The sequence below is a fragment of the Aythya fuligula genome, chromosome 5 (assembly GCF_009819795.1).
Source record: "Aythya fuligula isolate bAytFul2 chromosome 5, bAytFul2.pri, whole genome shotgun sequence".
Taxonomy (NCBI): domain Eukaryota; kingdom Metazoa; phylum Chordata; class Aves; order Anseriformes; family Anatidae; genus Aythya; species Aythya fuligula.
Genome location: NC_045563.1, coordinates 55,854,816 through 55,869,281, shown reverse-complemented (window position 1 = coordinate 55,869,281; position 14,466 = coordinate 55,854,816). Strand labels below are relative to the sequence as shown.

General features: G+C 34.4%; 1 protein-coding gene and 1 non-coding gene across 3 annotated transcripts in view; both read right to left on the bottom strand.

Annotated features, from left to right (window-relative positions):
- Nucleotides 1-4,241: 4,241 nt before the first annotated feature.
- Nucleotides 4,242-14,466, bottom strand: part of LUZP2 (leucine zipper protein 2) — a 184,474-nt gene continuing 174,249 nt past the window's right edge. The window contains exons 11-12 of one of the 2 annotated variants that reach the window (XM_032188988.1): nt 5,582-5,659; nt 4,242-4,871 (exon numbers count right to left, since the gene is read on the bottom strand). In XM_032188988.1, the coding sequence (XP_032044879.1) occupies nt 4,764-4,871; nt 5,582-5,659 (186 nt within the window). In that variant the 3' untranslated portion in view covers nt 4,242-4,763. The remainder of the gene's footprint in view (nt 4,872-5,581; nt 5,660-14,466) is intronic. The other variant, XM_032188990.1, reaches the window with a different exon arrangement.
- TRNAK-CUU lies at nt 13,276-13,348 on the bottom strand. Its single transcript has one exon. It is a non-coding gene; the product is annotated as a tRNA-Lys (tRNA).

The following is a 14,466-nucleotide window of genomic DNA, read 5'->3' as shown; positions in this document are numbered from 1 at the left end:
CTCCAAGATATTATTGCATTTGAAAATAACCTACAAAAATTTAAGGAAAAACATTTTCTGTTAGACAACGTATTTGTAGATTACCAGAACAACAAAACTATCCTCACAGTCACTAACTATGTGATTTACTTTAGGCACATGAATTGTTTAATGGCTCGACTTAAGATGAAACTTATGTAATAAAAATATTAAATAAAATAGATAAGAATATTACAGTAGAATCAAGTTGAAGCATTTTATAGGTAATTAATTTGTATAATCTTGATTCACAGCACCATTAAGAATACTTTTCAAATAAAATTTTATGATCTCTTGGTATGGCTAAGATGTTTGTTGCCCTTTTTTTAAAAAAAAATAATATTCATTTGAATAAGCTAACTAATAAGTGGAGCCAAAGTGGCATTGACTTTTTTTTTTTTTAAATAGATATCTTTTCAACATGTATAGAAAAAAGAATGCTCAAAATACATACAATGGAAGAAAGATAACTAAAATATGCTTTTCTTTCTACTATAACAGTTTCAAGAATTTTCCAGAAATCCATTTATTTTAATTTTAATTTAAGAACTTTAATAAATTCATTGATTGATTTATTCTTTAAATAAGCAAGCAATTAAAGGATGCTACTATTTTCTATGTTTATATATTATCTTTTAATCTGATATTCATAATCATGAAAACAGGAAAGCAAGCAATTTAATCCTATATCGATATATCCACATTATAGTAAGTAGTGTATAGTATCATTCTTACTGAAATACTTACAGAAGTGAGGCAGCTTTCCCCAAGTCACAAGGTCAGGCAGAATCACAAAACTTGATATATCTTAAGTTTAATTTTCTAAGACTCACTGAAAGCCTCTTCCTGTTCGTATTCAAATAAGTTCTTGTTTAAATAGAATGGTCAATCTTTCTGACCGCATTGTAACACATGCATCTGAAGTGGACTGCTATTGTAATTTCTGGCTTTCCATAGCCCATTATTACTGAAAAAAATTACAGACTTCATAGATTATTGGATAAATGAAGATAATGCCCTCTCTATATAACATTCACTATCAAAGTCAACAATGAACTGGAAATTCATTGTTCCTTAAGCAGAGAAGCACTAAGATTTATTTTTATGCTTTTCAATGACTAAAAGAGAAATCAATTGTCATGAAGTATGTATGCTCACCCTAACAAAATGATATACCATGTACTACTGAAGAAAATGACCCATTTTAAACAGAAATAGGCTTAAACATTTTTTTTTTTTTTTAAACAAGAAAATTAGCAGAATGTGTTTAGTGCTCTATTCTTGTATACAGGCCTTACTGTGATCTTTGTCTTTTTGGTCAATTGAGCACCCCTTAGTTACCAATTTTATCATGTTAAATAATACCTTGTCAGGAATCGTTGTTCTCCGGATTTTTAAGTGTACATACATGCTCACCCATAGTTGTGTATATATATGCATATTTATACCTAAATTTATGTGAAAAAGTATATGCACATATATGTTTACAAATGCATACAGACTGATAGAAAGAGAAATTAATTCAAAGGTGAAGTCTATTATGCAAAAGCAAAATTGAAATAGAAGTTTAAAATGGCCTGCTCTGATGCTGGAAATTGCTTTTAACTGTTAGACTGGGGAATATCTAATAGAAAAAGTCTTATACGTAACCCTTATTTGCAAAGAGAAAGATATGGTCCATGACCTGGTTGCCAAGCAACTGCATGGCATTACGAAACATTTTGAGATGTGCCACTCTGTGGTTTGTTGGGTCCTCGTAGGGAAGTAGACTCATCCACATGGTTCTCTGCGAATCTGATCATAAAAAGAGTTTTAGAGTACTCTAGAGAGACCAAGTAAGCAGGACCGTATAAACGGTATAAACCGTTTGTATAAACGGTTGTATAAACTCAAGTTCCTTTATGAGCATGTTTTTGGTAACATTGAGTAGCCACAAATCAGAAGAAACAGTAAGGTCTGTTTATTTTTATCCCAGTGCTGGGATGTGAAACTCCTCATACTCATGGCTGGAGTGAAAGAATGGTTATTGATCCACTGAGGGAAAACATATACACTTTTTTTCTGGTTACAAGCAATTTTAAAACAAGAAAGCATTATTGTGAGTTGTGTGTTGTTTTTGTGTTTGTTTGTTTGTTTGTTTTTTTCCCTTTTCAAAGATTTTTCAAAATCTCCTTTCTCCACAGAAATTCTCATACCTTCTGATGTCTTTTCAAAACCTTTTTTCCTCACCTGTAAACTGAACAGAAGTTTCCTCTCCAACTGAGATGTTTATCTTTTTGCATTGTAGTTCTCTCTATATATATGCATATAACCATGAAGGACATCACTTTAGATGTGTTCCACCCTCTCAGTGAAAGACTAGAATCTTCAGAATAGCCCTACTTAAAAAATACCAAGGAAATTTACTAGATATACCATACACAGATAAGAAAATCTATTTATCCTTCATTATTTTTCTTAATTCAGAATCATTATGTCGATTATTCTAAAAACAACTGGTATAAAGATACGCAAAGATTTCCACCTATATATATTTGATAGATATTTGATATTTGGTTTTCTCTCACCTATTTTCACCATCGCTTAGAAAAAAAAAGTACAACACTGAAAGCATACATGCATACAAAAATAAAAAAGCTAGATTGCTGTTGATTTATAAGGTGTGCTTTTTCATGTTGTAGTCACCAACCCCAAGCTGTCTCTTGGCACAGGAGCAACATGCAGCTATAATAATAGTAGCTGTGTCACCAACAATGCTGAATTCTTCAGAAAATTAAAATGAATGCCAAGTGGCACAGCTTACCTCATTCGTCTGGGAGATACACTTGAAGATTTATGCCCTTTCTAGATGTATGTCTGAAATGGTTTTAATGGCCTTTTCAGTCCATACCTCACGCATTTCAATTAATGTGTGCCATACACAAAGAGGTTCTGGTTTTGACAATGAACTAGGAATTAGATGCTGGCTGTAGATACAATGGGATCACAATTCTCTTGCTTACGGGAAATTTTGAAAAACAGAAGACTATCTTCAGCCAGATATGTTGTAGCTATAACTGAAATGCAGCAAATGACTGCTATGAGGCCCAGACCACCTGCACCAAAATCATATTATATTTGATATAATTGATTTGATGATGCTGATCAGGATCAATTGTGAAAACAAGCATCTCTGATCTGATTATCTTTGTGGCCAGGATTTCATTTTTTCGACACTTTACATGGATAATCTTTTCTTTGATAATAGTGTGACTTTGCCATTATTTAATCAGTTCACAAGTTTCTTTTCTTTTCTTTTCAAAATTGTTGAGATTTCTCCAGGCAGAAAAACCTACTGCTCTGCAATACCCACTTCTGAGTAGAGGAACACATGCAAAATGTTGGAATGAAATGTGTTTCACACCGGAGAGGAACGGACAGCTTTTGGATGAGACTGTTCAAAGACAGATAAAATCTAAACAGCTAAAACCAGGACAGAGAATACCACTAAATTGAATGTAACTTTGTCTATTTACTTTTTGAACTGATTCAAAAGCAAGGAAAAGCAAGCTAATATAAGCAAACTGCTTTCAATCCAATAACAGTTGTAATTCACTGCTGTGTGTTGTAAGAGCGAGCTGGGAGTTTACAAGTTACAGCTTTTTAAAACACCTCATGCAAGAGGAAAGCACAAAAGCACTGCATCAGACAGTGAATTGTTCCTAAGGCACTAGTTCTTGAAAGATTTTCATCTCAATCATATGAGACACATGAATTCCTAAAGTAGATCGACAGTGATGTGTATACAAAGATGGCATTCTACCTTGCTTTTCTTCCTTTTCCTTTCCTTTCTGCTTTCAAACTCATTGTAATAGAGTATGTTGCCCATACGAAACTGGAAGAATCATAAAAGTCACAGAGCACACGCTAACCAAAATGCTTATCTTTGCTGTAGTGATCAAAATTCCACCTACAGTGGTCAAAATGTGTTTTCACCATGTAAAGTATATTTATATTGCAGAGGTCAGCCCAACTATAAGGGATGGAACTGAAGTTCCAGGATGGGTACCCAAGCTAAGAAATTTTTACTTGGGTCCACCTGCAAAATTTTTGCTTGGATCCTAAATGCCATGACTCTTCCTATCTCCATCCCTTTAACTCTTCATTTCTGCCAACAGTTCAGTTCTCAAAATAGGACTAATTGTCCTATTGCAGGTAGAGGGGAAAAAAAAAAAAAAGGAAAGGAAAAAAACAACCAAACACTTTTTATTGTTTAAGTTAGCAGATTTGCAATGGTATTACTGTAAAGTTAAATATACATGGAGCCCTACTGTCCCATTTTTACAGTTGCTCTTATGAGCTGCACTGTACTTTATCTATGTTTACACAGATTTTTTTTTAGCTACCCTTTTATTCTTGATCTAAAACCTAACTTGCCATAAATGTACATGAAATAGAACAGACTGAGAAAATACTTGAGAATGGTAATTTCTTTTTACAAAGAAACTAATTTATAATATGCAATTACTAATCAAGTAGAATAATAGTTCAAAAACTGGACTGTATTACAAAGCATTTCTTCAAATATCCATTTTGGATTATTGCTGAAAGGTACTAATTGGTCTATTCTAGACTAATTTACAAACATTCATAAAATAGTGAAAAATGCATGCTTTATAAACCTGGTACTATTCATGCCTCTGGACTAAAAATCATATGAACATGAAAGCAAGTAATGAGCATTATTACATGTATATTAGTAGCATTTAAATTTTTCTTTCTTTTGTACTAACTGATTCTTCATTTTTTTTCTCATTTCTCTCAGATGATTTTTTATCTTCAGGTTTAGTCCACGGAGGGCTGTGCAACTTCTGCTGAAGGTGAAAATAGCACCAGTGTAAGCATTGCACATGCAAAATGAACACAGATAAGCAAATAAAACAGGACTTTTAAAATCAATAACAATTTTGCACAAAGCTGTATTTCTGTTAAATTGATATATCAAACACAACAGAATATGATATTCTTTGCTAGTGTCTAGAGAAGAATTCTGATCTCTACTAAGAAAGTATACTTAATTTTTGACAATGAAGAATACAATTTTTGACAATACCAATCTGATGCTGCACTATAATCATGAGATTTATTTTTTTTTCCTCCCCCTTGGTCTATCAAATGAAGAGCACAGGAGTACAACTCACATTTTACCAACTCTTACCAACTTTTACCACTCTTACCAACTTTTGCATTGGTAAGATTTCTGAGTACATCTTGACATAATTGCAGATGTAGCACTGTTTTGATAACATCCCCTTCCCAGTGCTGTGGACATCACATTATTGAAATGTCAGTTGACTACTAAGCTAGTTCAGTTCTTCGAGTATTAAATAGTTTTGCAAACTGTTAATATCCAGGAGCCATTTTGAACAAATGAATGGAAATCTGTCAGAGTTAAAGTCTGTGAACTGAGTAAACAAATCTATCTCAGAAGCATTGGAGTAGAATGTGCATATATACTACAAGTAACTGTATGCTTTACAAGACCTTTTAATACAAACACAAGAACTTCTCAGAAACAGAATACCTGAAAGCTTCTGTCTGTTTCAGCTGTCTTCAAACGAGATGTTGAATTATTGCGATTCCCCAAACATGTCTTGCCAACCTGTCAATACAGATGTCACAGATAATTACTTTGGATTTTTTCCTAAAATTGTGTTTTCTTAGAACATTCACAGTGGGTTTTGTTGTTGTTTGTTTGTAGCCTAGTAGATGAAATAGAACAAAAAGTTATCGTAGCCAAGTGAATCCCTTTCTCCTATCATCTCTACATAGTCTTATGTGGCTGTAAAAGTTTAGTAATTTAACGCTAAGATAGCTCTTTTTCCTCATGTTTAAATCTCATCAGTAGCGAAGTTTATTCCACAGTGGTCCCTTAAAACAGGTTAGTAATTACAATTTTCTATTGTAAGTGAGGAAAAAGTAACCAAGAACTGAACAAGAGCATTAGACTTCAGGACTCCTCTATTACTGTTCTTTTGTCTGAACTGCTGCATCTCTTGCATACATCACACGTTGAGCTTATTGAATGGGGAAGTCAGAGAACTCTTAAGGTATAGAAAGGCTTGTCAGATTCATCACTGTTTTATTCCAGCCAGAATGTCATTTTCTTTGCCAATATGCTTTTTAATATGAGGGAAAAAGGATTTGAACAATATAAATAAAAAGCTTGAAGTATTACACAGTAGATTGCAAACCAAAGAGAATTATAAGTTTTAGGTAAATCTTCATTATAAGACTTAAGTCTTAGTGCTGAAAATTCTACTGAAATTAAATTCAAGTCCTTCAGGACTGGGATTAATGACACTATAGGTGAAGAAATTAAAATGTGAAATACAGTAAAATATGGATAATTTTTGGTCATTCCTTTAAAATTGCAGTTTTTAGAACGCAGTTCCAATGTGCAATGCTCAGATTGGAAAATTTATACTTGGTAATAAAAAATTATCCAATCAAATATAGTGAAAATTAAAAAAAAATAAAAAATAAAGTCATGAAGACTCTTTACAACATATCAGTGATTTTGCTTATTTCAAACTTTAGCAGGTTTTCCCCTGCAATGGTTCCTTTTTAGCATAAATGGAAAATTTTTGAAGCTAGGTCAAATTTTAATATTTTTACACATCAGACATATTCAGATGTATTGTTGAAAAAAGGCATCAAATTCACCAGTAATATAGCTTAATGACATTTCAGCAACTTCTTTTATATACGTATTTTCTGAGATTATGGTTGATAATATTAATCTAGGATAGAATAAGCCCTGTGTGTTCAGAAGAGCAAAAAAAAAACAAATAAAACAACAACAAAAAAACGTCTCTACATGATATGTTTTTCAAGACTTTTTACTTGGACAGTTTTTCTTCAGAAAAAGGGAAATAAGTCTGAATTCATCCTATAGCAGTGTAAATCACAGCAGGATAAAAATTATCTCATTCAGCAGAGAACACTGAAAATAAATACCCTCTCATGCAAATTAAATATCAAGAAATTGTATAAATATCCTTTCAGTACAAATGACATTAGATTGAAGTTAATTAAAAAGTAAGAGATTGACAAGGGGGAGGAAAATTCATTATGTTTTTTCACTTGAGAAATTCTGATAGTCCCTTGCCTCTAACGAAGTTGATCTACAAACAGGTGTGAATATGAACATGAAACGTATTATTAAGAAAACTACTTGGAGGGGAATTAGATGCCTCACTCCCAAAACCTTGTGAAGAGACTGATTTTGTCAAAGACTTCACAGTACTTCAGGGTGTTTTTAGTCAAGTTTAAGCTACTAAAGTGAGCCTTGGAGATGATGCAATCGAAGTGATTTATGGTGGTGGTACTTTTTCATATTTTTCCCCACTATACACAACAGCTAATAACAGTAGGATGAACATCGCAGAACAGGGAATAATCAGGTAGTATTGATAAAATATCTTGATAAAGCATCTACTCCTTTTATAAAATAAAATAAAATACTAACAGGTAGCTTATATTCTAGATAAAGGTTAAAGAGTGAGATGACAGAATAGAAAGTCTTAGTAAGCTTTTAACATTTCAAAATCTTAAATGTGTGGTCTTGGCAAAACATGTATTTGCTATATTTACTAGTGAGCTAGATAAAAACATTTTCAGCTTAGTCACATTTAGAAAAATGTGAAGGTTCCAGAGACTTGCAGGTGAACAGTCTGAGGGTAAAAGATGTTGCAGGTCAAAAAAGGAACAGCAGTTCAGTCTGTGTAAAGAGCACATAAATAACACTAAGGAAATATACAGTCCTTTACTAATCCATAATTCACTCTAACTGTATATACTAAAAATTATCAGGTAACTTATTTCACCAAGACAGTACATAGGATATAGGATATAGAAAATCTGTATCCTATACATAGGATATAGAAAAACTGCTGAAATTATTAAAAATAGGGGAGGAAAAACATTTAAGACATAAAGAAATAAAGATTGCTTTACGCACACACCCCCCCCCCCCCCCCCCCCCCCCAAAACAACCAACCAACCAACCAAAAACCACTAATGTTAAAAAGAATATTTTCTAATGACTAATCCTTCGGATTCTTTTCATAGGCCAGGTAACAAGGACCTTCTTGGTAGGAAACAAGAAGAGGAGATTCATGTTTCTAGTATCTCACATTTTTCCACTCACAAGTGTTTTCCTTTTGAGTAACCCACCGTATGGATCACTGTTGGAAAGATAGTAGACTGAAATGGTTTTCTAAGTAAAGCAAGTACTATATCTTTCTGTTGTTAAAATACAAAACATTAATTGTTGATTCCTTGAATTGTGAAAACTTGCATATTATTAACAAATTCATTACAGATTGAGCATCGTAATAACCTTCAATACACCATCTGTCAACAGCAGCACAATAGCCAGGACTGTAACCAGTCACTACAGATGAGCTGTGTAAGCCCCGACTCTCAGTTTGAAGTCTTGAGTTCCAAAAGTTGAGACAGCATCTCCCATCATAACCATAAACTGAGTTAAAAACAGCCTAACAGATATTCCATACACCACCACACATATTCACACACATGAATATACACGCACATATATACCTGTATATATGTGCGTATATATATACGTATATACCTGTATGCATACGCAAACACAAATATAAATACATACAGAATCTCTACTGCATATAAAGTCCACCTCAAACAAATTAGAAAATAATAAACCAAGTTATTAGAATATCTTTCACAGCCATGAGTGATATATAGATTAAAATAATAATAATAATAACAATACATTTTTTTTTTTGGGGGGGGGGGGAGGGGGCAGGGGGATTAGTTTTCTGTATGCTGAATATTATGAAGATTTTGTTTGTTTGCTGTCCCATCTGCACATCTCTTTCCATCACATTTGAGAGGTAACTCTAATTACAGTATTATAGAATAATAGTTTGATGTGGTAGAAACTAACACAAACCAAACAGTAATTGCTTTCAGAAAGGAAAAGTGTTGAAATGTTGTCAGTGTGGTTTTTTATTTTCTGAAGATGAGATTTTAGATTTATTTTTTATTTTTTTAGATAGATACTGTGACTTTGCCATGCTTTGCATCAAGATTTCAGCATATCAGTTGTGCATACATCACCTAGCTGAAAGGAGCCATTTTATTGTTTTCCTCATCCAGCTATATTCAATGTTTATTAAAGTTTTAATCATGACTGTCATCAGAGGTTCATCGGATGAAGAGGGATTCTGCTCTATCTATTTTCTTCAGTACCTGAAAACTTTTCAATCAAGGACATTTAATCCTAGTTTCCCTAGCAAGTGCACACAGAAACAATTGCCTCTTTCTAGATTCAGGAAGAAAACTTTCATTGCTTGTAATCATAGCCAGTACTTATTCAAGTATATCATTATTAAGTAAATTATGGCTAAATCTTGAAATGATTTTATACATCGAAGAGCAATGAAACAAAAAAAAATATATATACATTCCTTTGAAGCTTACTGAGACATTTTCTCTCTATTTTTATTTTTTTTTTCTACCAATTCCCTTATATTGCTTTATTTTAATAAAAAATGGTCACAGTTAATATGTCGTATACAACCATTAGTGACAGATCTCAGAATTTCACTCATGAATCAATTACACAGCAATCTTTATATTTTATGTGTGGAAATATTATTTGCCTTGACATTAAATTGCTGTCACTGATTTTTCAAGTATATCTGCCAAATGATTTATAATTATGGGCTTATTCTGAAGACAAATATTCATTATATTACACATGCTGTATTTTTATCATGAGACATAAGGAAAAAACTAATGTTTGGACACTTAATATTAAAAGCTCTAACATAAAGCAGCAAGAATTCTGAACAACACTAACTACAACTGCATTCTGCCTTAAGCAATACATTTTGTGTATGCAACAGGAAAAAGTATCTGCAACAGCAATATGAGAGATTAAACAAGATATGATAATTCGGGTGGGGCATATGCCTGGGAATATTGTTCCATCTTGATCAGTTTACTACACGATTTTATTAGCTAAGTGAATTTATATGAAATTCTGGTTATAAAATATGCAGCTTGATCAGTAAAGTATGCAAAATTTCAGAAGTGATGGTATTCAGCTTACCGAGTGAATTGTACAGCTGAGCAGGAGAGGTTCACAGCTGGATGTATAAATTATAAAGGTGGATCAGCCAAGTGTGCATCTTCATTTAAAAAGAAATTTCTGAAAGCCTGTTAAAATTCAGCATGTCCCTAGGTTATTAAACTATGCAATTTCATCTGCAAACTGCTGAACAATGTAACTGGAAGGGTATCCTACTGTATCGACACAGCGAATAAGAATTCTTTTTGTTGCTCATATGCCACTTACCACAAGTGGACAGGAAATCAAGTAAATATTTCTACCACTGCTAAAGGGTATCACTAACTAATGTACAGACTGAGCAGACCAAACACTTCAGCTCCAGCATTCCTTCACATCACTATACCCCCTGCTAGCTTCAGCAGGTGTTAAAGCGGGATGTGCTTGCAGAGCATGAGAGAGGAGAAAGTAATCAGCTAGTTCTATACAAAGAAATCCAGATACCGTGGCCAGGTCAGCTGAGAAACATGATGAAGGTGCTGCTCAGCTGTATCATTCCTACTGTCACTAACATCAGCAAAGTGCCATCTGGGATATAGGCTGAAGGAGCATGAGGAATTGTTTAGTTAGGATGGTACAGATTAGCTTTAACCAGCATAATCGACACGGGAAGAAAACACGCTTAACATCATTGAATTTTGACTATGCTTAGATGAGATATCTCACTAGAACTAGCTTCAGATAAATTACTGTCTCCAGATCTTTCTGTATGTTTTGTATTATTGGTTCAAATGACCTGAAACCTTTAAAAGACAAACTTGGCTAAAAGTAGCTAAGTTTTCCCACTAAGGGTAATTAAAAGTGAAAAGAAAACAAAACAAATAATATACGTTAAAAATAAGAAAAGGCTATATTTCCTCATTAGACAAGAAGTACAAATTCTATCATATGTTGTAATTACTTGGATGTTTGAATTCTTAATAACCACATATTTTGTTAATTGTTAATAACCACATGAATTGTCAATAACCACATATGCTCATTGGTCTACCACACATGTGCTGCATGCCTCTTAAAGGTCTACTTGTTCATATAACAATTTTATACTCTGTGCACCTCAGACTGAATTTTTTTGGGTCACAAGTTTTTAGCTTTCTACAACATGAAGTAAATACTTCTTTGACATATTTTATTTCTTCTGAAACTGAATGGATATTTTTACTCCTACTTTTTTTTTTTTTTTTTCTTTTTCTTTCTCATAATAATACAACTTTTCCAATCTGTGAAGTTGAACATTAACAATTTGCATATACTCAGAATAGATGATGTTCTATTAAAATGCCATTCTGCTGTGGAAATAATTTTATTAGGAAAGTTAGGATTCCATTTTATTCTAGGACACCTTTTATAAGATCTGTTCATGAATTTATAATAAATACGCATTTCAATCTTTTTTAACCCACATTGTTTAGAAGATGCGGTGTATGGTATTTATGAAGAGTATTCATGTGTGTTCATAATACAGTTGTGCAGCTTTTCATACCCCTCTCCTATTTTAGTGCACAATGTACTTAGTGAATGATTAAAATAAATTGATGTAACTTTTTATGACCTGCATAGTCTTCATTTAGGGTACAAACTTACTGAATTCGTTTCAAGAATTCTATAACTGAAGTTTTGCTACAGTAGTGATTTCTTTTTTCTCTGTCATTACTCCCTTGGGATAGTGATGGGAAAGCACAATGTGATCAGAGCTCTGCAATTGAAACAGACAGAGAAAAATGAAGGTAAACTCTGTGGTTGCTTAGAAACGTATAAATTTTGGTCCAATACTCAGTGTCCTTTGTCACTGAATGATTAATGAACATGCAATGTTTATTTACTGCAGGAAATTAAGGCAGTAAATAAAAGCACTACCGCTTTTATTTATCAGGGAAGTCTACAAGGGCACAGAGCAAGAAATCTACGATGAGAACAGAGAACCAAGAAATAGTTTATATTTCTTGTTTGGATTCAGCACTACAAAAAGAAGGTTTGAAACGACATGCATTAGAAGTATTTGATGTGAAAAAGAGACAAAGTACATTCTTACGTACAAGTAGTTGGCCTTTGGGAGAAAAAAAAAAAGAAAAACAAACAAACAAACAAACAAAAACCAAAACCAAAACAAACAAACAACAACAAAAAAAAAGCAACACAAACGCAAGAGCTTTTGGGAAATGATACACGGAAAAGAGCTCTGCAGAACTCTGGTTCTGTACAGAGACTTTCAGGAGCCAGTCACAGGGAAAACATACCTGGGCGAGGCCAAGAAACAAATATAATAATTATCTAACAGATTTTTATTTGCTTTTATTTTTATTTTTAATAAAACTTAAGTTACCATTTCATGGTCTTGAACAAACCTAAGATGATTTGAAATAATCAAGATGTACTACAGGATATCCTACCTACTTCTGGCTAAGAAAAGTCATGTCAAATTTCATGACAACAAAGGTGTTGGCAGTGTCTAAACTAAAAATCAGCTCGTTTCATTTGTCCTGTCTGTTTCTGTCCTGGTTTCAGTTAGCACAGAATTAATTTTCTTCCTAGTAGCTGGTGGAATGCTGTGTTTTGGCTTAGAATGAGAAGAGTGCTGATAACACCCCGATGCTTTAATTGTTGCAGAGCAGTGCTTATACTAAGCCAAGGACATCTCAGCCTTTGCTCTGTCCTGCCAACGGGCAGGCTGGGGGGTGCAGTAAGAGCTGGGAGGGGACAGACCCAGGACAGGTGACCCAAACTAGCCAAAGGGGTATTCCATACCATCTGACGTCATGCTAAACAATATATAGGGGTGGCTAGCCGGGGGGAGGGGGCCGGACTGCTCGGGGTTAGGCTGGGCATCGGTCAGCGGGTGGTGAGCAATTGCATTGTGCATCACTTGTTTGTACATACTATTATTACTTTCGTATTGTCACCATTGTATCATCATTATTATTATTGTTATTATTATTTTTGTTATTTTTTTTTCCTGTCTTATTAAACTGTCTTTATCTCAACTCACGGGCTTCACTTTCCATTTCTCTCCCCCGTCCCAGAGAGGGAGGGGGGAGGGTGAGCGAACGGCTGCGTGGTGTTTAGCTGCCGGTCGGGTTAAACCACGACAGTCTTTTTGGCGCCCAACGTGGGGCTCGAACCCACGACCCTGAGATTAAGAGTCTCATGCTCTACCGACTGAGCTAGCTAGGGGGCCGGACTCCAAAAAGACTGTCGTGGTTTAACCCGACCGGCAGCTAAACACCACGCAGCCGTTCGCTCACCCTCCCCCCTCCCTCTCTGGGACGGGGGAGAGAAATGGAAAGTGAAGCCCGTGAGTTGAGATAAAGACAGTTTAATAAGACAGGAAAAAAAAATAACAAAAATAATAATAACAATAATAATAATGATGATACAATGGTGACAATACGAAAGTAATAATAGTATGTACAAACAAGTGATGCACAATGCAATTGCTCACCACCCGCTGACCGATGCCCAGCCTAACCCCGAGCAGTCCGGCCCCCTCCCCCCGGCTAGCCACCCCTATATATTGTTTAGCATGACGTCAGATGGTATGGAATACCCCTTTGGCTAGTTTGGGTCACCTGTCCTGGGTCTGTCCCCTCCCAGCTCTTACTGCACCCCCCAGCCTGCCCGTTGGCAGGACAGAGCAAAGGCTGAGATGTCCTTGGCTTAGTATAAGCACTGCTCTGCAACAATTAAAGCATCGGGGTGTTATCAGCACTCTTCTCATTCTAAGCCAAAACACAGCATTCCACCAGCTACTAGGAAGAAAATTAATTCTGTGCTAACTGAAACCAGGACAGTTTCCTATTTGTAAACAACATTTCCTCTGTATTCATTCCAATGTATACTATACTAATTAGATTGAACATGCATACAAGAAAAATTGACATATGTTCATAACTGCCAATTTTAAACACCTACAGGAAAGGTTAGCCATACAGACCATGAAATATTGCTTGAGACCAACAACTTGCCATTTCCCTTTATCTTTTGTCTTAAAAACTGAAATATTGCATGTTCTTCTCTAGTTAGTCTTTACTACAGTAACTCTTCCAAGACAGAAATCACGTTTTTTGTTGTTGTTGTTGTTGTTTTTTTTTTTTTTTTTCTACCAGAGAGACAATTAGAGGCTCTTTGCAAAGCTCTGAGAAAATATTGTAGAAATATTAGGTTTCTAAGCAACATCTGATTTTTAAGCATATTCATTTAAGCTCCCATTTTTTTCTTTTTCCCTTCCCAATATCTTTTTCTAACAAATGGTACGTGAGAACTTGTGCCGTGTTCTTGGCTTTGCAGCCAAG